This window comes from Protopterus annectens, chromosome 6.part0 (assembly GCF_019279795.1).
Source record: "Protopterus annectens isolate FY-2018-M chromosome 6.part0, PAN1.0, whole genome shotgun sequence".
Taxonomy (NCBI): domain Eukaryota; kingdom Metazoa; phylum Chordata; order Ceratodontiformes; family Protopteridae; genus Protopterus; species Protopterus annectens.
Genome location: NC_056737.1, coordinates 1,251,331,840 through 1,251,358,564, shown reverse-complemented (window position 1 = coordinate 1,251,358,564; position 26,725 = coordinate 1,251,331,840). Strand labels below are relative to the sequence as shown.

The following is a 26,725-nucleotide window of genomic DNA, read 5'->3' as shown; positions in this document are numbered from 1 at the left end:
GTTATGATTGATTAATATGAGGACTTTTGGGTTATGATTTTTTTAAGTTAGTTAACTGGGTTAGAGGGTTGCTTCATCTCACTCTTTGGCCACATCTTGGGCCACAGACTATGCAAAATATAACAATGTATAACAACATCAACGCAAATAGGTTTATAGGTTTATAGATTAGTACTAGGCTAACTGCCCTTGTGGGCCATTTTAAGTCTAGCCAATTACCCCATGTAAGAATCAAATGTGTGTGTGTGTGTCTATATATATATATATATATATATATATATATATATATATATATATATATATGTGTGTGTGTGTGTGTGTGTGTGTGTGTGTGTGTGTGTGTGTGTGTATGTATGTGTATGCAAGCACAGTGACACAACATTTACAAGTTACACATATAGGAGACACATTTGCAAAGTAAATAAGTTGACTAAGCCTCATTGGACAAAAGAAGAGAATCTTAATCTTTCCAACAATATGTGCAGCAAACAGTATCAGGAAATGTTACCTGTGATGTAATTCCTATTGTCTTTAAAACATCTGAATTTGTATTCATTCCTAATGTGTTCCTTCAGTTGTTACTTGAATTAATTAAGGTCTAATATGGAGGTAATGCCTAAAGGAAGGCTCTACCATGAGTCAGGAGCCTGCTTGAAGAAAGATTTCTCACAGATAGCTAGGGCAATATCAACCTTTATTAGCTTGGGATGCATCAGTTGCCCAGAAGTAGACATTATCTATAATTCTGTAGCCAGAAGGTTAGTGTATTCAGTAGATAGGCTGACCTGCTGGAGACAGGCAGTCATTCAGCTTTGGCTATGCTGTTACAATTATGTTAAGTGGAACTGGCCATGTGTGTAAAGCATGGAATTTAAGTTTCCTTTTCTTGTGGAGTGGAGTTGTTGTGGCCTTATAAAGGTACAATCAGAGGGAATCCATATCAAGCCTTGGCAGAAGTATGTTAATAGCAATGAATCAGCATGTGTCAGGAGTTAGGCATATGAATATCTAAGCAACTTTACATTGACTGGAAACTTCTGCTACAGTGGAATTAATGTAGTGTTGAATGGAAAGGGTGTTATCTTTATAGTTTTCTGAATAAAAGACTGTGATTTACAGTTTCAAAAGCTATGTTGAGGTCTACAACAATGGCTCCTGTCAGCAAACCTTTTCCATATTAGAGCAAATTTTAGAGGTTGAAGCATATATTTAGCAATTACACTATATCTTGAATGAAATACATGATGTTTGTATGAAAAAAATTGTAAGTTTGGATGAATTTGAGCATCTCATCATAAATGAGTTAGTCCAGAATTTTTGCTATAGTCTAGAGAGTTGACATTGGCCTATACTCATAGACAGTTGTGGGATGTGGGACCCTGAATAATGGGATAACTAAGGCATGAGTGAAGCTGGGGGATGAATAGTGGTTATAAGGGAAAGATTCGGTATATGTGATAAGGTTTAGAGACCAACTTAGATTCGGCGTTGAGTATTCTAGGATATAAGTAATGGAATGGTGGGTTTAATGTAGAGTTAATTTAGTTTAGGTGTTTTTCTATCAGTTTTCTGGATATGATTTTAAAAGAGAATGGTGGGTAGTCGATTATTTTATACGCGGAGAACAGTGAGATAAACTTACTGGTGGTATTAATGTAAGTTGGTGCATCAGAGTGAGGGTGGTGAAATTAGAGGCAATTTCATTACTCAGACTTGAAGATAGTAATAAAGTGCTTTGAGTGTTAAGTAATATTTTATTGGTGTTGATCAGTTTAATAATATTCAGGAAAGCTTTAGAATTGCCTATAACCCCACTAAATCATTCTTCAAGTCACTAAAGCATGTCAGCCTTGTATGTCTCACTTCCATCCTTCTCTCTGGAGATATCTATCTGAATCCTGGTCCTTCCTTTACTTTCTCATCCTTCCATCTTTCCAAGGACCTGATCACCCATGCACCTATAAAGTACTGGGTTTCAGCTTCATTATTTTTGATATGAGACAAACATTTCCAAGTTTGATAGATATTGTAGTAGCACTGAAAGCATGTTTTCTTCATTCTGTTTAAACATCAATACATGCTTTGATCAATAATCTAAGTGATTGTAAAATCCAGGGAACTTGAGAAGAATTAATAAGTCTGGTAGAGGTTTGAATAAGTTTAGCTTGTATTCTGATTAGAATACCATAATAAATTGAAAATACAGTAATTAGGTTGCCACAATTGTATATCGGTGACCAGTCCATTGTCAGAAGTTGAATTTCAAAGAGGTAGTCATTCTGCAATACATTTGACTACCTCTTTGAAATTCAACTTTTATGTCTAGAAGAATCCTTGGAAGCTTTGAAGGATCAGGTGGAAAATACAGGATTGTGATTTTGAGGATATTGCAAAGTATTTGTAGTTTAGAGAGTTAGGATGGGATGTTAGCAATGATCATATTGATAACTGAAATGTTTTTAGTGACTGTGTTTAATTCTAATCCTTCTGTGATGACTTGAGTGAGATGATGAGAGTTTATTAATCTGTTCTAGCATATATCTGAGTGGGGAATTCCTGTTCAGGTTGATGTCACTACAAATAATAAGCTTTCTATCTTCGACGAAGGAAAGAATAGTTTTAATTAAGTTTTCCAGATTAGGTACATCAACAGGCCAAAGAATGTAAATGGTTCCTATAAAAAGTTTTGTATGCACCAAGTTGTTTTCTAATTATGCTCCAGTTGGGGCAAGAGTCAGATGCAGTATTGTTCTGGGCAACAAGTGAAGAATGGAGGTTGGCATCTTATGAAGCATAGTTATTACACCCCTCCAGTGCTGGAAGAAGGTCTATTGTTTGCAAACATTAGAGAAACAGTATGCAGAAAGTCAAGAGGACTCATTGGGCATTGATTCTGAAATTGAAATGGCTTTTAGCTTATCACATGAAGTCCATGCCTTTAACTGTGCCCATTTGTTTAGTTTACAGATGTTCTAAGTGAGAATACAGGGAGGTCTTTGGAAGGATGAGAAAGTAAAGGAAGGGCCAGGATTCAGATAGATATCTCCAGAGAGAAGGATGGAAGTGAGACATACAAGACTGACATGCTTTAGTGACTTGAAGAATGATTTAGTGGGGTTGATTTTTGAGCCAGATGCATACGTATTATTACTGTTTTCTTGAGGAATGCAAAGATGGAGGGTTTGTCATTTGTCCATCATTCCATATGTGATGGAACAGTCAAATGTACTTTTATTGAACCCGTGATTGTGTTGTTGGAGTTGGGATATGGTTGTGGTAGAGTGAGGCAGAGGAACAGTAGGACTAAGATAAGCAGCAGTAGCTGTGTTTTGCCTTTCATTGTAAGCGGCAGTGCAGTGTTCTTGGGTAAATAGAGTTGCATTCTTGTAAGAAGGAGTGGTAATTGTGGATAGAGAAGGCAGAGACTGTTAAGCGTAAATATACAGGAATTTGGATTGGCTGAGGGATTGTGATTTGCAAATTGGACAGAACTGCCAATAGATAATAAGTCCATGCAAAAGGACACTAAAACAATCTCATATCCACTGATTAGAAAGGAAGACTAAAGAAAAATGATAGCTTTATGAAACTAGCACAGCATTAGTGGTTCATTTGCCTTCATTCAGCAAACATTGGGTATGAGTGTACTCTAGGCCAAAACAAACTGCATTGAGGAAAGTATAACTTGTACGGGCTGTGGAAAGGAGTTTGTTTGTGAGAAAATAGTCTAGTTTACCAACTCTTAGACACTACTATCCAGATATCTCCATAATTTCAGTATTACTACCTCCCAAAATAATCTTATTGCAAAAGCATGTCTTAGTTCCCCCAACCAGTCTTTATGTAATCACCTCAATTGCCCCTTTTACTCTTCACAGGGTCATTTTTACAGATCAGCACTGGGCACCATGGAGTGACAGCAAACGCACCCCTTTTGCCAGTTTTTTAACACTTGATATCCTAATGCAGTGCTTTCTCATGCTCAGTGATAATGAACTGTTAATTATCATTATAGATGTCATCTGTGAGACATCCAAACACATAACCAAGTTGGTGACATTGCTCTTACAATCCATTACTTATAGTAAGCATTGCACACCCCCACCAATGCAAGTGCAATATTATTATCTTAACAATACAAAACTCTCATATACTGATGATGTCAAAAAATCTCTGTCTAAGCCTCCTAGAATTATTAAGCCAAGGAATCAGTGTAAACACCTTCTGAACCTCCTCCCCATACCTCCATATCAACACCAGCATCAACACTTTACCAACAGCAGCCCGTTCCCAAGACTTGGAAAGCTTAATTCAACTACAGGAAACATCCTAGTTATCCATGACTCATTTATTAGGTACATAGATTCCACACTCAACATGCGGGGCAAAGACTTGGTGACAGTTAGTTTACTTCCAGGAGCCAAGATAGTGGACAGAACTTGGGCACTCAGCACCCCATCCTCCAGTAAATATGACTACGAAATGATTGTAGTCTGAAAAAAGGGTACATTACCTGTCACAAAAACTCAAGTTAATGCAGAAAGATATGTTAGAGTGTATCATGCTAACTTTGGCTAAGACTACAATATTGGTTCTGAGTGAAGGAAGTAGGTTATCATCTTATGAAGCATGGTTACAACAGCCCTCCTGCTCTGCTAGAAGGTCTATTGCTTGCAAATTCTAAGTGGAAGCCTCCCTTTACCTAGAATGGTGCTTAGACAGAAGGAAAACATAATTAGGTTTAACAATGCCTAAGTTGCTGGCATTATTCCCAGGGAACCAATATGTATCACCCTGGGATGAAATGATTAGCAGTTCAACTTTGCTTGCCAGTGATGGTCTATATCTTCTAGAGCTACTGAATACTGGCCAAAATGCTTGCTGTCCCCAACATACCATTTTTAGGCAAAGTTTATTTAATGAACATCCCAACCTGACATACACCTTAAGTCCCATACTGGGTGATCTCAAGCTGGCTCTACTCAATACCTGGAGTCTTAGCAGTAATCTGGCTGACCCCATGGCACTTCTGCATTTGGACTGCATCTGTGTATGTGTTGTTATTGAGCCGTGATTCAAATACTTAGAGAGAACCACTTCTGTGCCTGAGTTTTATGTCTACAGCACCTTCAGACCCATCAGTAATGGTGGAGGAGTTTCATTGTACAACAGGAAAAAGTACCTCTTCAAAACAGATACCCAGAGACCCCCCTTAGTCTATTTAACCACAGCTCACCTTAAGAAAAAGTAATTTCAGACTGATAGTTTACTATTAGAAACCCTCCATCATGATGACCATAATGAAGGCCTGGCATTCATATAGGATTTCCCTAGCAACAATGGTTCTTTAATCCTCAGTCACTTCAACAATCCTTCCATTGATTGAAGGTCCTACACTTCCAGTGTTGGGTATGCTCAGCATTTCCTAAACTGGATGAATGAAAATGCCCTGGATCAGCTTGTGTTCTAACTGACCAGATGTGCAAACATTTTTGACTTCTGACTATATACAGGGTACCTTTACCCTCAAAACTTCAACTCAGTTACAAATATCACTATCTTTGAAGACTTCAAAAAGGCTCGCCTCATATAACTTTACAATGAAATCTCTAAATTTACATGTGTCAATCCCAAATTAGACCCATGCTATGCTGCCTGTTACACTAGTAATTGTTATGCATGTTTAAATAAATGCATTGACTTATCAGTTCCTTCCAAAACCAAATATGGTGGTAAACTCAAACGTTAACCATCCTAGTGGTCTCCTGATATAAACAAACTGTATAACAGATGGAAGAAAAACTTCTTAAGCTGCGTCATACAACCCTACAACATCAAACTTGCATTACAAACCCTCACTAGGCAATTGAAAAGATTTATAAAGACCAGGAAAGCATCACATGATTAAAAACCAGCAAAAGAAGCAAAGGATAATTAGAAGTCCTTCTTCAGTTACATCAGAAAAGTAACTCTCAATTGTGCTTCTCCATAATGGAGCCTCTCACTCAAACCCAAAATACATTGCCAACATACTGACTAGTAATTTCCAATACATTTTCCCCTGAAACTACCATTCCCTCAAAATACTTAGTTGACTCACTCCCTCCTTCACTTATCATTAAGGAACACATTCTTAAAGCACTCTTAAAGACCAAGAGCACTTCCTGCATGAGTCAAATAAGCATGCTGGGTTACCTGATAAACAGTGTTAAACATCAGATCTACACCGATTAGAAAAGATCCCCTCCTTAATCTGTTTACCATAAGCCTTGCTACAGGCTATGTCCTTGAAATCTGACATACTGCTGCAATAATGCCTCTCCAAAAGGGCAGACCTACCATGAACCCAGGGAACCATAAACTCATCAGCCTTATGAGACTTACTTGTAAATTCATGGAGCATATCATCACCAACCGTATAAATCATGCCATCAAAAACTTGATTAAGTTTGACTCTCAGCAATTTGACTTTGAAAAGGGCAAGTCCTGCCTGCTGAGTCTTGTCAGCTTCTTTGATAAGCTCACTCAGGTAGTCAAGATGGGGTGAACTATTCATGATGCCCAATTTGATCTGACCGAGGCATTGGATATCATGCCACATAATGAAATTGTTTATATGTTCATGGCCTTAAACATAAGTCACTGCATGGTAAGATAGCCAAGTGGTTTAAGGTCAGAACACTCATTGTCCAAGTGGTATCCCCCAAGGATCTATGCTGGGCCCCCATCTGTTTCACATCTCATTTGCAGACCTCCAAAATGATAACAAGTGTTCTGGTGGTTACAAGCTGGGTGTGGTTGTTAAATCCCTTTTGGATACCCATACTATCCATAATAAAGTGACTAGCATCCAAAATGAACTGACTGACCATAGCATCCAGAATGAACTGACTGACCATACCATCCAAAATGAACTGACTGACTATACCATCCAAAATGAACTGACTGAAGTCAATTCCTGATGAATAGAAAAGGGGCTGCAACTAAACACCCCCTTCAGAAAGCAGAAATTATTTAAATCCTACTGCACTGAAAACACACCTTACTATACAAATCAGTGATTAGGGATCTGGACACATGGGCTAATAATTCCCTCACCTTTCACCAAGGCATGATGACTGTAGTTCGGAAATCCTTCTACATTTCTCAAGTAATTGTCAAGGGCATTCCTTCTAAAATTAAGGAAGTCATTGCCCCCTCTGAATTCTCCCTAGTCAGACCTAATATTGAATATAATGTATCTTTTGGCATATATCTAGCTAGACATGTTAAAAAAAAAAAATTAAAAACCACTTGAGGTTCCTAACGACAAGGATTTCTGATCTCAAAAACTTAGCTATCAGAAGACTCTAAGTATTTATCCTTGTTCTTATTGTTGTAGAGACTCCTGAGGGGTGTTTGCCTTGCACTTAATTGTTGTAGAGGCTTCTGAGGGGAGCTGGCCCTTGTGCTTATTGTTGTAGAAGCTCCTGAGGGGAGCTGTGCCTTGCACTTACTCTTATAGAGGCTCTGGAGGGGAGCTATGCCTTGCATGTATTGTTGTAGAGGCCCCGGAGGGGAGCTGTACCTTGCCCTTATTGCTATAGATGCTTCTGAGGGGAGCTGTGCATTGTGATTAGTGTTGTAGAGGCTCATGAGGGGAGCTGTGCCTTCTGCTTATTGTTGTAGGGGATCCTGAGGGGAGCTATGCCTTATGATTAGTATTGTAGGGTCTCCTGAGGGGAGCTATGTCTTATACTTATTGTTGTAGGGGCTTCTGAAGGGAGCTGTGCCTTGGGCTTATTGTTGTAGGGGATCCTAATGGGAGCCATACCTTATGATTAGTGTTGCAGGGTCTCCTGAGGGGAGCTATGCCTTATGATTAGTGTTATAAGGTCTCCTGAGGGGAGCTATGACTTATGATTAGTGTTGTAGGGTTTCCTGAGGGGAGCTATGACTTATGATTAGTGTTATAAGGTCTCCTGAGGGGAGCTATGCCTTATGACTAGTGTTATAAGGTCTCCTGAGGGGAGCTATGCCTTATGACTAGTGTTATAAGGTCTCCTGAGGGGAGCTATGCCTTATGATTAGTGTTATAAGGTCTCCTGAGGGGAGCTATGACTTATGATTAGTGTTGTAGGGTTTCCTGAGGGGAGCTATGACTTATGATTAATGTTGTAGGAGATCCTGAGGGGAGCTATGACTTATGATTAGTGTTGTAGGGTTTCCTGAGGGGAGCTATGACTTATGATTAATGTTGTAGGGGATCCTGAGGGGAGCTATGACTTATGATTAGTGTTATAAGGTCTCCTGAGGGGAGCTATGACTTATGATTAGTGTTGTAGGGTTTCCTGAGAGGAGCTATGACTTATGATTAATGTTGTAGGGGATCCTGAGGGGAGCTATGACTTATGATTAGTGCTGCAGGGTCTCCTGAGGGGAGCTATGACTTATGATTAGTGCTGTAGGGTCTCCTGAGGGGAGCTATGACTTATGATTATTGTTGTAGGGGATCCTGAGGGGAGCTATGCCTTATGATTAGTGTTATAAGGTCTCCTGAGGGGAGCTATGCCTTATGATTAGTATTATAAGGTCTCCTGAGGGGAGCTATGACTTATGATTAGTGTTGTAGGGTTTCCTGAGGGGAGCTATGACTTATGATTAGTGTTGTAGGGTTTCCTGAGGGGAGCTATGACTTATGATTAGTGTTGTAGGGGATCCTGAGGGGAGCTATGACTTATGATTATTGTTGTAGGGGTTCCTGAGGGGAGATATGAGGTCCAGGTATTCTCCTTTTCCTCACCAAGTCAAATTGCACCGCCAGCACCAGAATCAGAGATCTAAACCTTCATCAAGAAATAAAGAAAACTAGATAGAAAGATATGTTCCTTACCAATGACTCCCCTGCTCTTGAACAGACACCAGTGGAATGACAAGGAGTGTAACTCTGAGATATCCTTTAAACACAGGAGGGTAACTCCCTGTTATCTTTTAAATATAGCTTGGATGGTTGGATGGGCTGTTATCATTTAAACATAGTTTGGAAGGTTGTAAGGGCTGTTATCTTTTAATCATAGCTTGGATGGTTGGAAGGGCTGCTATCCTTCAAACATAGCTTGCACAGTTGTAAGGTCTGCAGGATTCATTACAAATGGGATTCCCTGCTGTGAAGCCAACTGTTTGGCCAGTTTACCAAAGTTTACCATTGCATTAAGGTACGCTGAATGTCACCTATACACTCCTTGTGTAGAATAGGGCATAAAGGTGATGTTCAGGTGTACCATCCTCAGAACTTCTTTGCCGCCAGATCAAACACTGTTTTTAACCATCGGTCTGTTACCTTTATCCGTTTTTCTATTTGGTGGCATTCTGGTAATTACTCCTGTTTTCTGAAGTTCTCACCATTGCAGATAAGTACCCAGTTGGGCTTTTTGTTCTTTTTATGATTGTTTTGTGCTGTTTTGGAGGTTAATGTCATCCAGGAAGGGTAAATGCCAGTGTGGGAGACAGATTCCTCATAATGGTTGCCACAATGTGTCTTTTCTGCCTAGGAGCTTCTCATGACTATAGAACCTGACCAATTTGTCAGGCATTGGTCCCTAAAACCCTTCATAGGAGGCTTTCTTTCTTTCTTTGTATCTTGAGAACCAGAGTCTTAAGCTTCTTGCTAAAGATACCAGCCATCAGGGAAGAAGACGGTGCAAAAGGTAAGACTGGAATCTTCTGCTGTCTAGCCTCTGCTGGGAGTTTCTCCTGAGGTTATTATAAACCTGGAGACTCCCCTGATTGTATTGTCAGATTCCTCTGCTGCATCTGGGTTGGAGGCCAGTGAGGATCTGGCAGGCAGCATGTCAGACGAGGCTTTGCAGGTATCCATTTTGGGAGTTCAGGGGAACCACTGTTGATTATTTCTGAGAGGTCTAGAAGGAGTTCTGCATTTTCTATTTAGGGAAGACGTTCCTACTACAGTTGCAGAATGCCATCCTGTGTCTGTGCCTTGTCAGATTTTTAGGATTGACATCCCCTTAAAAAAGAAATGGAAAACTGATCATGTTTCTTCTGCTCCTAAGGATCCACAAAGTGAGTGGCAGGCCTTTACCCAGGGATTATTTAATGCTTTACTATCATTAAGGCCTCCTCAAGGGGTTTTGGTTCCTGCTCCTTCTTGGTCCTCTTCTTCCCCTAAAAAGCCCAGAGAATTGAATTCTTCTGAGGAAGAGTTGGATTCTAATGAATAATCCCTTACTTATTCTACCCAAATTCCTTCTCCTTTAGACTACAGGCCTGAGGAGGATGACTCTCCTTTAGACTACAGACCTGAGGAGGAGGACTCTCCTTTACACTACAGGCCTGAGGAGAAGGACTTTCCTTTAGACTACAGGCCTGAGGAGGAGGACTCTCCTTTAGACTACAGGTCTGAGGAGGAGGACTCTCCTTTAGACTACAGGCCTGAGGAGGAGGACTCTCCTTTAGACTACGGGCCTGAGGAGGAGGACTCTCATACTCTACATAATCCTTCTGAGGACATTTCCTTTGGAGACACAATCTCTAGAATGATGGAATTTTTTTAAGTGGGACTGTGCCCAGGTTTTGGATATCCATAAGAGGTACTATGAGTTACTGCAGATGGAATCTCCTAAACCTGCATCCATTCCTCCTGTCTTAGCTGCTTTATTGGATGTTTTTTCCAATGCCTCTAAAGTGCAAGATTCTCTGGCCCCTGCTCCCAAGAAGTCTGATAAGTTTTATAGGGTGCCTAATGTTTGTTCCTTTTTGTTCAAATGTCCTACTGCTGACCCCTCTGTAGTATCTGTAGCCTCTGATAAGCCATCTCAACTGCTTCCTTCACCAAAGTTATTACCTTCTGACAGGGACAGTAGAACCATGGATAGACTGGGTAAGAAGGTTTATACTACAGCTATCCTATCTTTTAGGACTATTAATTATCAGACCCATATGTCTGGATATGTGTTTCTTCTCTTCTTTCTCAGTCCTGTCAGCTTATTTTTGATCTTCCAGACTGAGGGTAAGACTTCTGCTCTTTCCTTGCTAGAGACTTCCTCTCAAGTGGTTCATCATTCTATCAGATGTAGTTATGATGCAACGGATGCCTCTTCTAGGGCTGCTGCTTTTCGTTTAGTACTGAGGAGGTATTCTTGGCTTAGGCTTCAACCTTTAACTGATGATATTAAGGCTAAGTTGATGGATGCTCCTCTGGATAATAAACTTTTGTCTGGGAAAGCAGCTGCTGGTTTATTTATGTATCTGCAGGACAAGGGGAAGGCTTTACAGGGGCTTAAACATCTTTGTTTTCCTGTACCTAAATTTCAGTGAAACTACCCTTCTAAGCCAGCCTTTGTTCATAGACAATCTCACCCTCCTTCTAAAGGTAAAAAAGGTGGTAAACAGATTCCTCCTGCTAAAGTAACTCAGACTGCAGGGATTCTAAAGCCTTCCTTTTCTGACAAACCAGGTGCTGTCTGGGTCTATATCAGAATATCGAAGTTTCAAAACTTCGAATGTTCTAATATTGACCCTTATTCAGCGAAAGCTGAATATATCGAAGCAACAGAAAACCAAATTTTTCCTAGGGAAAGAATTTGGTTGTAAGTTTCTGTTGCTTCAGTATTTTCAGAGTTGTGGTGGAAAGTTATGGGTCAGGTTCAGGTAAGTGTGCGACTGAGTGCGGGTTAGGTTAGCTAGGGTTAGGGTGCGGGTTACGTATGTGTGCGATTGTGTGGACGTGAGGGTTAGGGCGGATTAGGTGAGTTAGGGTTAGGGCGCAGGTTAGGCATGTGTGCAATTCTGTGGATGTGAGGGTTAGGGTGGGTTAGGTGAGTTAGGGTTAGGGCGTGGGTCAGGTAAGTGTGCAATTGTGTGGATGTGAGGGTTAGGGTGGGGTAGGTGAGTTAGGGTTAAGGCACGGGTGAGGTGAGTGTGCGATAGTGACGGACCTTAGGGTTAGGGTTTGGGTTAAGGTAAGTGGATAGTTATTGGTGTTTGCATAGTTTAGTGTAGGGTTAGGTGTAAGATTTTAGGTGTATGTGTGTGTGGATTGCTGTTTGTTTGGTGTGCTTGTATTGTGCGTATGTATTTTAGAACAATGAATTTTTCCCTTGGAAAAAAATGTGCTGTTCTGTATGTTCGATGTTTTTAGCTTTCGCTGAATAGGGGTTGATATTAGAACATTTGAAGTTTTGAAACTTCGATGTTCTAATATAGACCCATGCTGTCTGACGATCCACCTATTCCCAGCCACATTCCTCTTTCTCTTCGCTTTTCTATTTCTCTTCCTGTTTGGCTCCAAATCACCCAGGATACTTTGGTTCTGTCAAGCATTTGTCAGGGATACTTCATTGTCTGGGTTTCCTGTCCTCCTTTTAGGGGCATTCATCAGCCTCCTTGGGAACAACTTCCTTTTTTCCAAGAGGTTCTTCGAGATCTCTTGTCTCAGGGTACTATTCAAGAGGTGTCTGTGTCCCCAAGGGTGAAAGGATTTTATTCAAGAATGTTTCTAGTACCCAGAAAGGAAGGTACTTGGAGACCTATTCTAGACCTTTTTCATCTAAACACCTTTCTGAATGTGCCTTCCTTTTGGATGTTGTCCCTTCAGCCCCTTTTTCCTCTCTTGCTCTCTCAGGCCTTTCTGGTGTCTCTGGATCTCAAGGATGCTTATCTCCATATTCTGATCCATCTTCTTTTTCACGAGATGTTTGCATTTCTCTGTTGCTTCCTGGAATTTTCAGTTCTGTGCTTTGCCCTTTGGCCTTTCTACTTCCCCAAGGGTATTCACCAAATGCCTTGCTCCTGTGATTGTTTTTTGCAGGCTTCAAGGGATCCACATCTTTCCTTACTTGGATGACGTGCTGCTTCAGGCATCCTCTCCAGAGGTCCTTTTGCAAAATCTTCATTTTGCCATTTCTCTTCTTCAGAGCCTGGGATTCCCAATAAACTTCAAAAAGTCTTCTCTGACTGCTTCTCAGAATCATGTCTTTCTGGGTTGCAGGATTCAGATGGTGCCAGTGCTGGCATCCCTGCCTCCTCCAAAGGCCTTAACTCTCATTTCTTACTTTCAAACTCTTCTTTCCCTGGCGTTCATCACAGCCAGGGAGGTTCTGAGAGTTCTGGGGTTCATGGCTTCCACCATTCTGATACTCCCTCTGGCCAACTCCACATGAGGAAGTTTCAGTGGTCCTGAAGTTGGTGTGGCTTCAGCATGCACATCCTCTAGACTTTACAGATCCTCTTCTCCCTTGTCTCGAGAAGGAACTTCTCTGGTGGATTTAGCAGTTGTCTCTGAATACAGGACTCCCTTTTCAACCTCCACTTCTCTCTCAGGATTTGTTCACAGATGCTTCAGATGTGGGATGGGGAGCAACGTTTGGCTCCCTGAGGGTTCGGGAGTGTGGTTGCCTCATCAGCAGAAGGAGCACATCAGCATTAAACAGATGAGACCTCTTATGCTGGGTCTTTAGATCTTTCATCCTGTCTTCTCTCTGGGGCTTCTCAAGGTATTCACAGACTATACCACAGTTATCTGATATATCAACAAACAGGGGGAACAAGATCTTGCCTTCTTTGCCAGCTGGCACTTCTGGTATAGGATCCGGATATCAAGTATCATGTATTCAGGCAGTTTATATTCCTTCAGATCAGAACATTGTGGCAGATACTGTGAGCAGGTCCTTCACTCCATCGCTTGAAGGGATGCTTCACAGGGATGTGTTTCTGGACATTGTTTACCAGTGGGGTACTCTTCAAGTTGATTTCTTTGCCTCCCCTCTGAACAGACAACTTCCTCTGTTTTTTGCCAGAGTCCCAGTTCCTCTAGTGTGGAAGGCAAATGCCCTCTCATTTTCTTGGAAGGGGATGTTTCTTTATGCATTTCCTCCCCTTCCTCTCATTCCAAGAGTCCTGTTCAAGATTCAACAAGATGCTCCCAAAATCTTGCTGGTGACTCCCTTTTGGCCATAACAGTACTGGTTCCCTCTACTTCTGCATCTAGCCAAGGGCAATCATCACAAGTTACCTCATGGGGTGGATCTCCTCATACAAGACAAGGGGTCTATTATCCATCGTCACCTGTCCACGCCTCAACTGACACTGTGGGTGGTAGGGTTTGATTCCGCATAGACACCTTTTTTCTGAGGACATGCTGCAGGTCCTGCAGGAGGCCAGGAAACCTACTACTAGGAAATCCTACTTATCTAAATGGAAGAGGTTTTCTATTTGATGTATTTCTCATGACCTGGACCCACTTTCTCTGGATGTTCCTTTGGCTCTCTCTTAATTGTGTGAGTTGCTCAATGCTGGTTTGACCTGTTTTTCTATTAAGGCTCACTTATCAGCTCTTTCTGCTTGTCTGCTTTTTACTCCCCCATTAGCTTCTAGATTTGATGCTAAGCAATTTCTTAAAGGCGTCCTTAATATTAGATCTGCCAGGAAGCCTGTTCCTCCTCCTTCCTGGGATCTTAATATCATTCTGGAAAAACTGACTCAGGCTCCTTTTGTGTCTGATGTTTCAGCTTCCTTCCAACATTGTTCTTGAAAGACAGTTTTTTGTTAGCTCTTACTTCTGCCAGACGGGTGTCTGAGTTGCAAGCCCTTATGGGTTGTCCACCTTTTTTGATATTTCATGAGGACAGGCTGTCCTTGTGTACTAATCCTTCTTTCATGCCCAAGGTGGTTAATGAGTTGTCACTTAACCAGTCTGTTACTTTGCCTACTTCTTTCCCCTCACCACAATCTGACAGTGAGAGGGTGCTGCATACCTTAGATGTGTATAGACAGCTCAGATTTTATTTGGATAAAACCTAAATAAATGATCGTTTCATTTCATCCTATGTCTTTAGGTTTGGCTGTTTCCAAGCAAGCAAATTATTTTTACTGGGATTTCAAAGGTTATTTCCTTTTGTTACACTTTTCATGGTGAGAGCCTTCCTTTTTCTGTAAAGACTCATTCTACTAGAGCTGTGGCTTCTTGAGGTGCTTTTTTCAAGAACTTAGACACTAATTCTATTCTTGAAGCTGCTACATGGACTCCTGTGCATACCTTTACCAAACATTACCAGTTGGATGGTATCTCCAGAGCTAGAGCTGGTTTTGCTAATGCCATTCAGCTTGGCTTCTTAAAAGGATCTATTGCTGCTTCCTCCTCCCAAGTCTCTTCTTGAGCTTTGGCACTCTCCCATAAGTGATGAATACTGCAGCGGTGACTGTAAGGACATAGTGCAGTTGTGTAAAATCTTACCACAATGGTAGATTCCTTGACTTCACTGCTGCAGTATTCAGTCCCTCCCTCCATAGCCCTAGTCTTTTTTTTCCTTCCTGGATGTGCAGGTTCTTTTTTATTTTCCTTGAATTGCTGCTCCTACTGAAACAATCAGTTCTGAGAGTGGTGCACCTGAATGTCACCTATATGCCCTATGCTATGCAAGGAGTGTGTAGGTGACATTCAGTGTACCTTAAAACAATGGTAGACTTTGGCAAACTGACTGGACAGTGGGCTTCACAGCAGGGAATCCCATTTGTAATGAATACTGCAGCAGTGAAGGCAAGGACATCTACTGTTATGGGAAGATTTTACACAACTGTACTATCCTGTGACTGTGAACAGCAAAAGCTATTTCACTCATACAGCATCTAACCTGGAGAACGTGTAAAGCAACATTTTTTAAATATTAATTCAAATTAAGTTATGATTATATGTTGTAGATAGTGCAGCAGTCTCCCCAGATTATTTTACTGACTTTTTTACATTAACTTCTAGTATTCCTTAAAGTCTCAAACCAATAATTCATAAATCCTTATGAGGCTTATGCTATCAATTAGTATATCAAAAGTAACATTCTCTCACCTAATTGTAGCCCTTAGAATAAACTATCTGGTAAACTTCTGAAACACTGCTTTTTTATTCCCTGAATTTGTACTTCAGTAAAGAAGCTGTATATAAACATGCCACTTCATTTATCATCCCTGATCATCTGACACTTTAACTACCTAACGATTTGATAAACATAAATCTTCTAAATTATCAGATCCTACCGAAACATAACTGAAATGTCTATAATTCCATCAGAATAACTTCATTTTCTCAGAGATAGGGACAGTTCACTCAATTACCTGATATGTAACTACATGTTACAGAATTATCAAAGGAAATGTTGCAAATATTTTACTGAAACATTTATTGGTTGTTTAGTAACTCTATAGTATTATCAAAAGAAACACTATTTTTATTAGAAACATTTTTTTTTTGCTTATTGGAGTTTGACAAACATATACCCTTTTCATCTCTTATGAGCTTAATGCATAGATGTATAAAATCATTAACTTAAGTGTGCAGTGTACATAGTATAGTTATAACTTGTCTGCTGCTTTGTTATTTCCCTATTGATTTTATAACACTGTCACTATATCATTTCAATATAATGCATGGTGGTGGTTTGCTATGTGAGAAAAGCCATCATATTACAGGCCAGCTATGTTGCTTTGGCTACTTCAGAACATCTGATTTGCTGCTTTGGTGGTTAATGTAAAGCACCATAGCAACACCTGATGTACACTTGGTCCCAACAACCAAAAGGTAAAATCAAAGCACATACAAGCAAACACACAAATGCAAATGTAAAATGATAAATCAGTGCACATCTTGGTTGCTCCTACTTACCTGTACCAAGCATACTTGTTTATGCTGTGTATCACCTTCTTCCACTTATCCTTACTTGTTAAATTTGTCTTTTACTGTAGATTGTTCATTTTTCCATTATATTTATACCCCACTGTTGTACTGTTTTGTACCTCTTCTTAGCCTATTATATTATAATGCACGGCTTTACACTTAACTGATTTATATTGCATTTACCTGATTCACACTACTTCTTGAAGCTTTATTATATTTTTGCTGTGTTATTCCACTTTGTTTATCCTTCTTACATTTTTGCTATATGCCCATGCAATGCTTTATCCATTTATTTAAATCTGCTTTAGTTGTGGCACTAGCATAGTGCTTTACATTTTCTAAGCCTGCTTTAGTCATGGCATTAGCATAGTGTACTACGTTTTAAGCCTGCTTTAGTTGTGGCATTAGCAAAGTGTACTACATGTTTTAAGCATGCTTTAGTCGTGGCATTAGCAAAGCATACTACAGGTTTTAAGCATGCTTTAGTTGTGGCATTAGCATAGTGCATAACATGTTTTTAGCATGCTTTAGTTGTGGCATTAACATAGTGTACTACATGTTTTAAGCCTGATTTAGTCATGGCATTTGGATAGTGCATAGCATGTTTTTAGCATGTTTTAGTTGTGGCATTAGCATAGTGTATTATATGTTTTTAGCATGCTTTAGTCATGGCATTAGCATAGTGTACTACATGTTTTTAGCATGCTTTAGTAGTGGCATTAGCATAGTGTACTACATGTTTTTAGCATGCTTTAGTCGTGGCATAAGCATAGTGTACTGCATGTTTTAAGCCTGCTTTAGCCGTGGCATTAGCATAGTGTACTACATGTTTTAAGCATGCTTTAGTCATGGCATTAGCATAGTGTACTACATGTTTTAAGCCTGCTTTAGTCATGGCATTAGCATAGTGTACTACATGTTTTAAGCCTGATTTATTCGTGGCATTAGCATAGTGTACTACATGTTTTAAGCATGCTTTAGTTGTGGCATTAGCATAGTGTACTACATGTTTTAAGCATGCTTTAGTCATGGCATTAACATAGTGTACTACATGTTTTAAGCATGCTTTAGTCATGGCATTAGTATAGTGTACTACATGTTTTAAGCATGCTTTAGTCGTGGCATTAGCATAGTGTACTACATGTTTTAAGCCTGATTTATTCGTGGCATTAGCATAGTGTACTACATGTTTTAAGCCTGCTTTAGTCATGGCATTAGCAAAGTGTACTACATGTTTTAAGCATGCTTTAGTCATGGCATTAGCATAGTGTACTACATGTTTTAAGCCTGCTTTAGTCATGGCATTAGCATAGTGTACTACATGTTTCTAGCATGCTTTAGTCGTGGCATTAGCATAGTGTACTACATGTTTTTAGCATGCTTTAGTCATGACATTAGCATAGTGTACTACATATTTTAAGCATGCTTTAGTTGTGGCACTAGTATATTGTACTACATGTTTTAAGCATGCTTTAGTCGTGGCATTAGCATAGTGTACTATATGTTTTAAGCATGCTTTAGTTGTGGCATTAGCATGGTGTACTACATGTTTTAAGCATGCTTTAGACGTGGCATTAATATAGTGCAGTACATGTTTTTAGCATGCTTTAGTCATGGCATTAGCATAGTGTACTACATGTTTTAAGCCTGCTTTAGTCATGGCATTAGTATAGTGTACTACATGTTTTAAGCATGCTGTAGTCATGACATTGGCATAGTGTATTAAGCATGCTTTAGTCGTGGCATTAGCATAGTATACTACATGTTTTAACTATTCTTTATGCGTGGCATTAGCATAGTGTACTACATGGTTTAAGCATGCTTTAGTCGTGGCATTAGCATAGTGCATAACATGGTTTTAGCATGCTTTAGTTGTGGCTTTAGCATAGTGTTCTACATGTTTTCAGCATGCTTTAGTCATGACATTAGCATAGTGTACTACATGTTTTAAGCCTGCTTTAGTCATGGAATTAGCATAGTGTACTACATGTTTCTAGCATGCTTTAGTTGTGGCATTATCATAGTGTCCTACATGTTTTTAGCATATTTTAGTTGTGGCATTAGCATAGTGTACTACATGATTTAAGCATGCTTTAGTCGTGGCATTAGTATAGTGTACTACATGTTTTAAGCATGTTTTAGTCGTGGCATTAGCATAGTGTACTACATGTTTTCAGCCTGCTTTAGTTGTGGCATTAGCATAGTGTACTACATGTTTTCAGCCTGCTTTAGTTGTGGCATTAACATAGTGTACTACATGTTTTAAGCATGCTTTAGTAATAGCATTAGGATAGGATAGGATAGTACATGTTTTTAGCATGGTTTAGCTACATGTTTTAAGCTTGCTTTAGTCATAGCATTAGCATAGGGTAGTATATGTTTTTAGCATGGTTTAGTCGTGGCATTAGTATAGTGCAGTATGCATTTTAAGCATGCTGTAGTCATGATATTAGCATTGTGTATTAAGCATGTTTTAGTCATGGCATTAGAATAGTGTACTTGTTGCATCTTTTGCTTTTGAACTAGATTTTATGTGCTGAGTTGCCAGCCCTGAGTACACCTATTCGCTGAGAATCAAATGTTATCTTATCGTGGCATTAACATAGGGTATTACATGTTTTTAGCATGCTTTAGTTGTGGCATTAGCATAGTGTACTACATGTTTTAAATATGCTTTATTCGTGGCATTAGCGTAGTGTACTACATGGTTTAAGCATGCTTTAGTTGTGGCATTAACATAGTGTACTACATGTTTTAAGCATGCTTTAGTCGTGGCATTAGCATAGTGTACTACATGTTTTTAGCATGCTTTAGTCGTGGCATAAGCATAGTGTACTGCATGTTTTAAGCATGCTTTAGTCATGGCATTAGCATAGTGTACTACATGTTTTAAGCCTGCTTTAGTCATGGAATTAGCATAGTGTACTACATGTTTCTAGCATGCTTTAGTTGTGGCATTATCATAGTGTACTACATGTTTTTAGCATACTTTAGTCGTGGCATTAGCATAGTGTACTTCATGTTTTAAGCATGCTTTAGTCGTGGCATTAGTATAGTGTACTACATGTTTTAAGCATGCTTTAGTCGTGGCATTAGCATAGTGTACTACATGTTTTCAGCCTGCTTTAGTCATGGCATTAGCATAGTGTACTACATATTTTAAGCCTGCTTTAGTCATGGCATTAGCATAGTGTACTACATGTTTTAAGCCTGCTTTATTCATGGCATTAGTATAGTGTACTACATGTTTTAAGCATGCTGTAGTCATGACATTAGCATAGTGTATTAAGCATGCTTTAGTCGTGGCATTAGCATAGTGTACTACATGTTTTAACTATGCTTTATGCATGGAATTAGCATAGAGTACTACATGGTTTAAGCATGCTTTAGTCATGGCATTAGCATAGTGTACTACATGTTTTAAGCATGCTTTAGTCGTGGCATTAGCATAGTGTACTACATGTTTTTAGCATGCTTTAGTCGTGGCATTAGCATAGTGTACAACATGTTTTTACCATGCTTTAGTCGTGGCATAAGCATAGTGTACTGCATGTTTTAAGCATGCTTTAGTCATGGCATTAGCATAGTGTACTACATGTTTTAAGCCTGCTTTAGTCATGGAATTAGCATAGTGTACTACATGTTTCTAGCATGCTTTAGTTGTGGCATTATCATAGTGTACTACATGTTTTTAGCATACTTTAGTTGTGGCATTAGCATAGTGTACTACATGTTTTCAGCCTGCTTTAGTTGTGGCATTAGCATAGTGTACTACATGTTTTAAGCATGCTTTAGTCGTGGCATTAGCATAGTGTACTAAATGTTTTAGCATGCTTTAGTCATGGTATAAGCATAGTGTACTGCATGTTTTAAGTCTGCTTTAGTCGTGGCATAAGCATAGTGTACTGCATGTTTTCAGCATGCTTTAGTCATGCCATTAGCATTGTGTACTACATGTTTTAAGCCTGCTTTAGTCATGGCATTAGCGTAGTGAACTACATGTTTCTAGCATGCTTTAGTCGTGGCATTAGCATAGTGTACTACATGTTTTTAGCATGCTTTAGTCGTGGCATTAGTATAGTGTACTACATGTTTTAGGCCTGCTTTAGTCATGGCATTAGCATAGTGTAATACATGTTTTAGACTTCTTTAGTCATGGCATTAGCATAGTGTACTACATGTTTTAAGCATGCTGTAGTCATGACTTAAGCATAGTGTATTAAGCATGCTTTAGTCGTGGCATTAGCATAGTGTACTACATGTTTTAAATACGTTTTATTTGTGGCATTAGCATAGTGTACTACATGGTTTAAGCATGCTTTAGTTGTAGCATTAGTGTAATGTATTTCTTGTTTTAAGCATGCTTTAGTTGTGGCATTAGCGTAGTGTACTACATGTTTTACACATGCTTTAGTCATGACATTAGTGTAGTGTACTACATGTTTTAAACCTGCTTTAGTTGTGGCATTAGGATAGTGTACTACATGTTTTAAGCACGCTTTAGTTGCGGCATTAGCATAGTGTGCTATATGTTTTAAGCCTGCTTTAGTCATTGCATTAGCATAGTGTACTACATGTTTTTAGCATGCTTTAGTTGTGGCATTAGCATAGTGTACTACATGTTTTTAGCATGCTTTAGTCATGGCATTAGCATAGTGTACTACATGTTTTTAGCATGCTTTAGTTGTGGCATTAGCATAGTGTACTACATGTTTTATGCATGCTTTAGTCATGGCATTAGCATGGTGTACTACATGTTTTTAGCATGCTTTAGTCATGGCATTAGCATAGTGTGCTACATGTTTTAAACATGCTTTAGTTGTGACATTAGCATAGTGTACTACATGTTTTAAGCATGCTTTAGTCATGGTATTAGCATAGTGTACTGTATGTTTTAAGCCTGCTTTAATCTTGGCATTAGCATAGTCTAGTACATGTTTTTAGCATGTTTTAGTCGTGGTATTAGCATAGTGTACTACATCTTTTAAGCCTGCTTTAGATGTAGCATTAGCATAGTGTGCTACATGTTTTAAGCATGCTGTAGTCATGGCATTAGCATAGTGTATTTAGCATGCTTTAGTTGTGGCATTAGCATAGTGCACTACATGTTTTAAATATGCTTTATTCGTCGCATTAGTATAGTGTACTACATGGTTTAAGCATGCTTGTCATGGCATTAGTGTAGTGTACTACATGTTTTAAGCATGCTTTAGTCATGCTATTAGCATAGTGTACTACATGTTTTAAATATGCTTTAGTTGTGACATTAGCCTAGGTTTCTGTATGTTTTAAGCTTGCTTTAGTTGTGGCATTAACATTGTGTACTATAGATTCATAAGAGTTTACTAAGCTACTGACCACAAGGGCCTTTGTAAGCCTAACCATGAATCCCAAATATCTGACAAATTCTGGTACTCTTGATAAGTGTAAGACGCGGCTTGGAAGATTTACAAGGTGGGGCTGGGAGATGAACCTCTTACAGGCTGTCTGTGTCCATTAGTAACATAGGTGCCATAACAGGGGTGAATTTCCTGTTCCCCATCCAGTTGTCCAAATTACACATGAATTGGGTTAGAGAGGAACTCTGCTTCACATGGATGGGGAGCCTGTTCCAGATGGTGAAGTCTGCAGAATACATACTTGTCTCTCCAGCAGGTCCTGTTTATGTCACAAGGAAGGTTGTAGTACTACTACATGTTTTAAGCCTGCTTTATCTGCATTGTTTATAAACTGCAATGTACTGAACCTGATTAACTTGTATACTCATCTATACTGTTTTTATCCTTTCTAAGGTGTGGACTCTGTGCCAGAAGCAATCTTATCTGTGTTATTTATTTTATGTACATTAGCATACTGTAATGTGTGCATTGCATTGTGTGTTCATATTAGTATACAGCATTGTGTTTTCTGAGTTTGCTTTATTTGTAGCATCAGTGCATACAGTGCTGTTTGGTATACTGTATTGCATGTCCTAAGTCTTCCTTTCTTATAGCACCCTTAATACCTTTCTGTTCTTATCTGCATTAACATACTGTATTATGTAATATAAGCTTTCACTCCTTATAGCATCTGGACATATGGTGTGGTCCTGAGCCACTCTTATATGTGCCCACTTTCCACTCTTTCTGGTTATTCAAGTTTGCTATGTTATAGCCTTACACAAGTACAGTACAGCGTACAGTTTCTCTTGCTTTGTATAGCAGTACAGTTTACATCTCCTCTTTCACCTGACTCTGAACTCCGTTCCCTGGATCTCTGCAATCATGGAGTTATAGTCTGTACTTTCTTCATCTATAGCCACTCTATTAGCACCAGGACCTCAGAGGCAGTGTAGCAACTGCCTGCATTCACTGACAGCTGTTACTATACCTAATACTGCATCCACCTGTGAGAGATGTAAATAATTATTCAAATTAGAGGTGAACCTTTCTAAAACCATGGTTCTCAGCAAACAGCACACTCCCACCTCACAGGAATCCAACATTAACATTAAGCCCAACTATGCTGAGTTACTGAAGAAAACCTTGACAAAGCCTTCTAAAAAATACAATTGTAGACCCAGACTTCAGTCACATGCTCACACCTTAAGTATTATACATACACCTGCATCCACTGTTTCCTCCCCTAACATGAGTCACCCAAGCTGCAGATGTAGGCCCTTAGCCTTTCAGTGCATGTTGCTCCCCATCACATTGTACTACTGATTGGTGATTCCACTGTCAGACATACTAACTTTCCAGTCACCAACCTGAGTAAGCATAGAGTCATGTTTGCTTTCTCTCAGGTGGTAAGGGTCATGATGCCACTAGAATCCTTAGGTCCCTTAACCCAAAGTATGCACACAACTTGGTTATTGCCAATCCATCCATCCATGCATCCATCCATCCATCCATCCATCTATCCATCCATCCATCCATCTAACCACAACCCCTTTTTCCCATTTTTGCACACAGGGTTGGGGTGTCACTTCAACAGTCACAATCATCTAGAACCAAAGTTTACACCACTGGGTGGCTACTTCTGCCAGAATGTCACAATTTTACAGTGTCCAGTCCACCGATGGTATGTCTTTAGAATGTTGGAAGAAACACACAAGAACACAGGGAGGACATGCAGACTCCCCACAGAAGGCACTCCAGCAGAAACTCGAGCTGGGAATCCTCTTGCTCTGAGATGACTATGCTATCTGCTGAACCACTGTACTTGCTTATTGTCCATGTGGTAGTAAATTACCTTGGATATTACATTGTACGGGAGATGTAGAGGGGTGTGGTTGAGCATTCAGTGTATATGACCAAGGCTAGGAAGAAACTAACCTTGAGCAGCATCTTACCTTCTCACAATAGGACGCTGCAGCACAAACAACAAATAATTGACTTCAACAATTGACTTAGTAATTGGTGTCAGTGTAAGGAGATCAACTATGTGTCTGCATGGCAGGCAATTGTCAGCAGCTCTACCTGCCTCCCCAGGGGTGTTCTGCATCTTTTCCATCAGACCTTCTACATACTAGATAGGACATTTTCTTTACACATAGTGCCATTTTTACATAAAGTTAGTTTTACAGGCCTTCCAACTTAACAAGTTCCAATTCCAGCCTTTATAAGCTTGTCAGTGATCATTGTTAGGAGCCTTAATCAGAAAATGCCCAGCTTTGAGGCCTTTTTGACCCTTTAACACATGCACATCTGTATAACTATTGAGATATGGCTTCAGTGTAATACTTTAGCATCTATCATTTATTCAGATATTCTAGCAGTAGTGAGGATGTATCTGTATTCACCTGCAGTCCCAATACCTCACAGCAAATTCTGCATGACAGTGACCCCCAGACTCCTGGATATATAATTATCAATAAACCAATGTACTTATCATACTACTAGCAGTTATAGAACCTGTTCTATGGCTTTTGCTGACCATGACACTTACCTCAACCAGTTGGGGTACCTCTCCTTGATCTTTACAGAACATTACTGATTTTACTTCATAGTTTTGCGCTGTGCCTCCTAAGATGTTTGATTTTCTGGTCAGTCACTGAAGATTACGGTCAGACAATAATGCCAGAGATTACAGTTTCATACTTATTCTTCTTCAGAAAGCACATGTTGATACAAAATCTGCTGATCTATTAACCTTTTAAATGAATTAGAATAATATTTCCAACTTGCTCTAATTTGGGCCTTTGTCCAAAACTTATTGTTGGCTTTGCCCAGTATTCTTGAGCAAAGAAACTAAGATATATGCTTTAACTTTGTACCACTTTTTTGGCAAATGCATAAGTCAACAACAGATGCAAAGTGGTTCCTAATGTTTATTCATGCCAGTTGACCAAACTGTGCCTTCTCCACTAGATGTTCTAGTCTCCTTCACCTCATTCTTGCAGATATAATCCCTGCATGCTCCTCGCCCAAAGTCTTCTCCTGCATGGTTAAATCAGACTATCAGGCTATAACATTCTCCTTACAAACCCAGCTCATGATGCTAGCCAACTCAACTGTGCAGGAATTTCTCTCAGGCCAACTTCCTAGCGGATGGATTAATGAATTTAAAAGTCTCCCACCCTGAAGACCTTAGGACAAAACTAGTGGTTTATACCAATGACTTTTACTCTCAGCTTAATTTTTGCATTAAGGTATCCATCCTTAATCATCATAAGTAAGATGACAAATTTAAGTATAATCTTCCTTGTTAGAACCTCAGTATCAAAAATGGTACAATAATGAAAAAAAAAAGTTACACTAAGAAATAATTTCAAATCTCTCATAATAAATATTAGTATAATGTGATCTACAGAGAGCTCAGGCATAAAGTCAAAACTTGCAGAAATAAGTATGAACTGAATATTGAACCTGTTTCTAAGATAATCATATGGCTTTCTTTAGTTATATTAGGAATCTGATAAAACAAACCCAATATTGCATAACATTGCTCTCAAATGGTACAACCTCATCTGATTCAGAGAATATTATTAATCTGCACATGGATAATATGGTCAAATTTATTTCCAGTTACTTCCCACTCCCATCACACACACCCACACTCCATAGTCACCCCTCCCCTCATAATTACTTTCAATCCTAAATGCTCTCTCCAAAACCAAGAACACTAGCTCTTTGGGTCCTGACTACACACCAGGATGTTCCCATTCACCATTAAACATTGTGTCATTGATTCCTTACTAATCCTATTTAGTCTTAGTCTGTAGTTTTTATACTCTTAGTCTGAACATTTTATACATGATCCTACACAACTGACCACTCACCCTGGGAACTGTAGACTGATTAGTATTAACACTAAAAGTCATGGAGCATATTATAATGAAAATAATAAACAATGAGATTGGCCTGTAGCCTCTTGAACCCAGTAAGTTTGGCTTTGTAATGGATAGGTCCTGTAGTAGCCTCTTGAGCCCAATAAGTGTGGGTTTGTAACAGATAGGTGCTGTAGTAGCCTCTTGAGCCCAATAAGTTTGGCTTTGTAATGGATAGGTCCTGTAGTAGCATCTTGAGCCCAATAAGTTTGGCTTTGTAATGGATAGGTCCTGTAGTAGCTCTTGAGCCCAATAAGTGTGGCTTTGTAATGGATAGGTCCTGTAGTAGCCTCTTGAGCCCAATAAGTTTGGCTTTGTAATGGATAGGTCCTGTAGTAGCCTCTTGAGCCCAATAAGTTTGGCTTTGTAATGGATAGGTCCTGTAGTAGCCTCTTGAGCCCAATAAGTGTGGCTTTGTAATGGATAGGTCTTGTAGTAGCCTCTTGAGCCTATTAAGTGTGGCTTTGTAACGGATAGGTCCTGTAGTAGCCTCTTGAGCCCAGTAAGTGTGGCTTTGTAATGGATAGGTCCTGTAGTAGCCTCTTGAGCCCATTAAGTGTGGCTTTGTAACGGATAGGTCCTGTAGTAGCCTCTTGAGCCCAGTAAGTGTGGCTTTGTAACGGACAGGTTCTGTATATTAAATTTGGTGGATGTCAAGAGGCTGACAGCAGCATTGGATAATGGTTGATCAGTCCACACTGCATACCCAGTTGTAGCTAAGGCCTTTAACACTACCTCATAGTCTGGTATTACTG

At 39.5% G+C, this 26,725-nt stretch overlaps 1 protein-coding gene across 8 annotated transcripts in view; it reads left to right on the top strand.

Annotated features, from left to right (window-relative positions):
* ACVR1C (activin A receptor type 1C) overlaps window positions 1-26,725 on the top strand; it is a 1,029,031-nt gene that overhangs the window by 7,755 nt on the left and 994,551 nt on the right. Inside the window, exon 2 of one of the 8 annotated variants that reach the window (XM_044074842.1) lies at window positions 3,558-3,575. The exons of the other annotated variants lie outside the window; for them this stretch is intronic. Within the exon in view, the coding sequence (XP_043930777.1) occupies window positions 3,558-3,575 (18 nt within the window). The remainder of the gene's footprint in view (window positions 1-3,557; window positions 3,576-26,725) is intronic. 8 annotated transcript variants of the gene reach the window in all.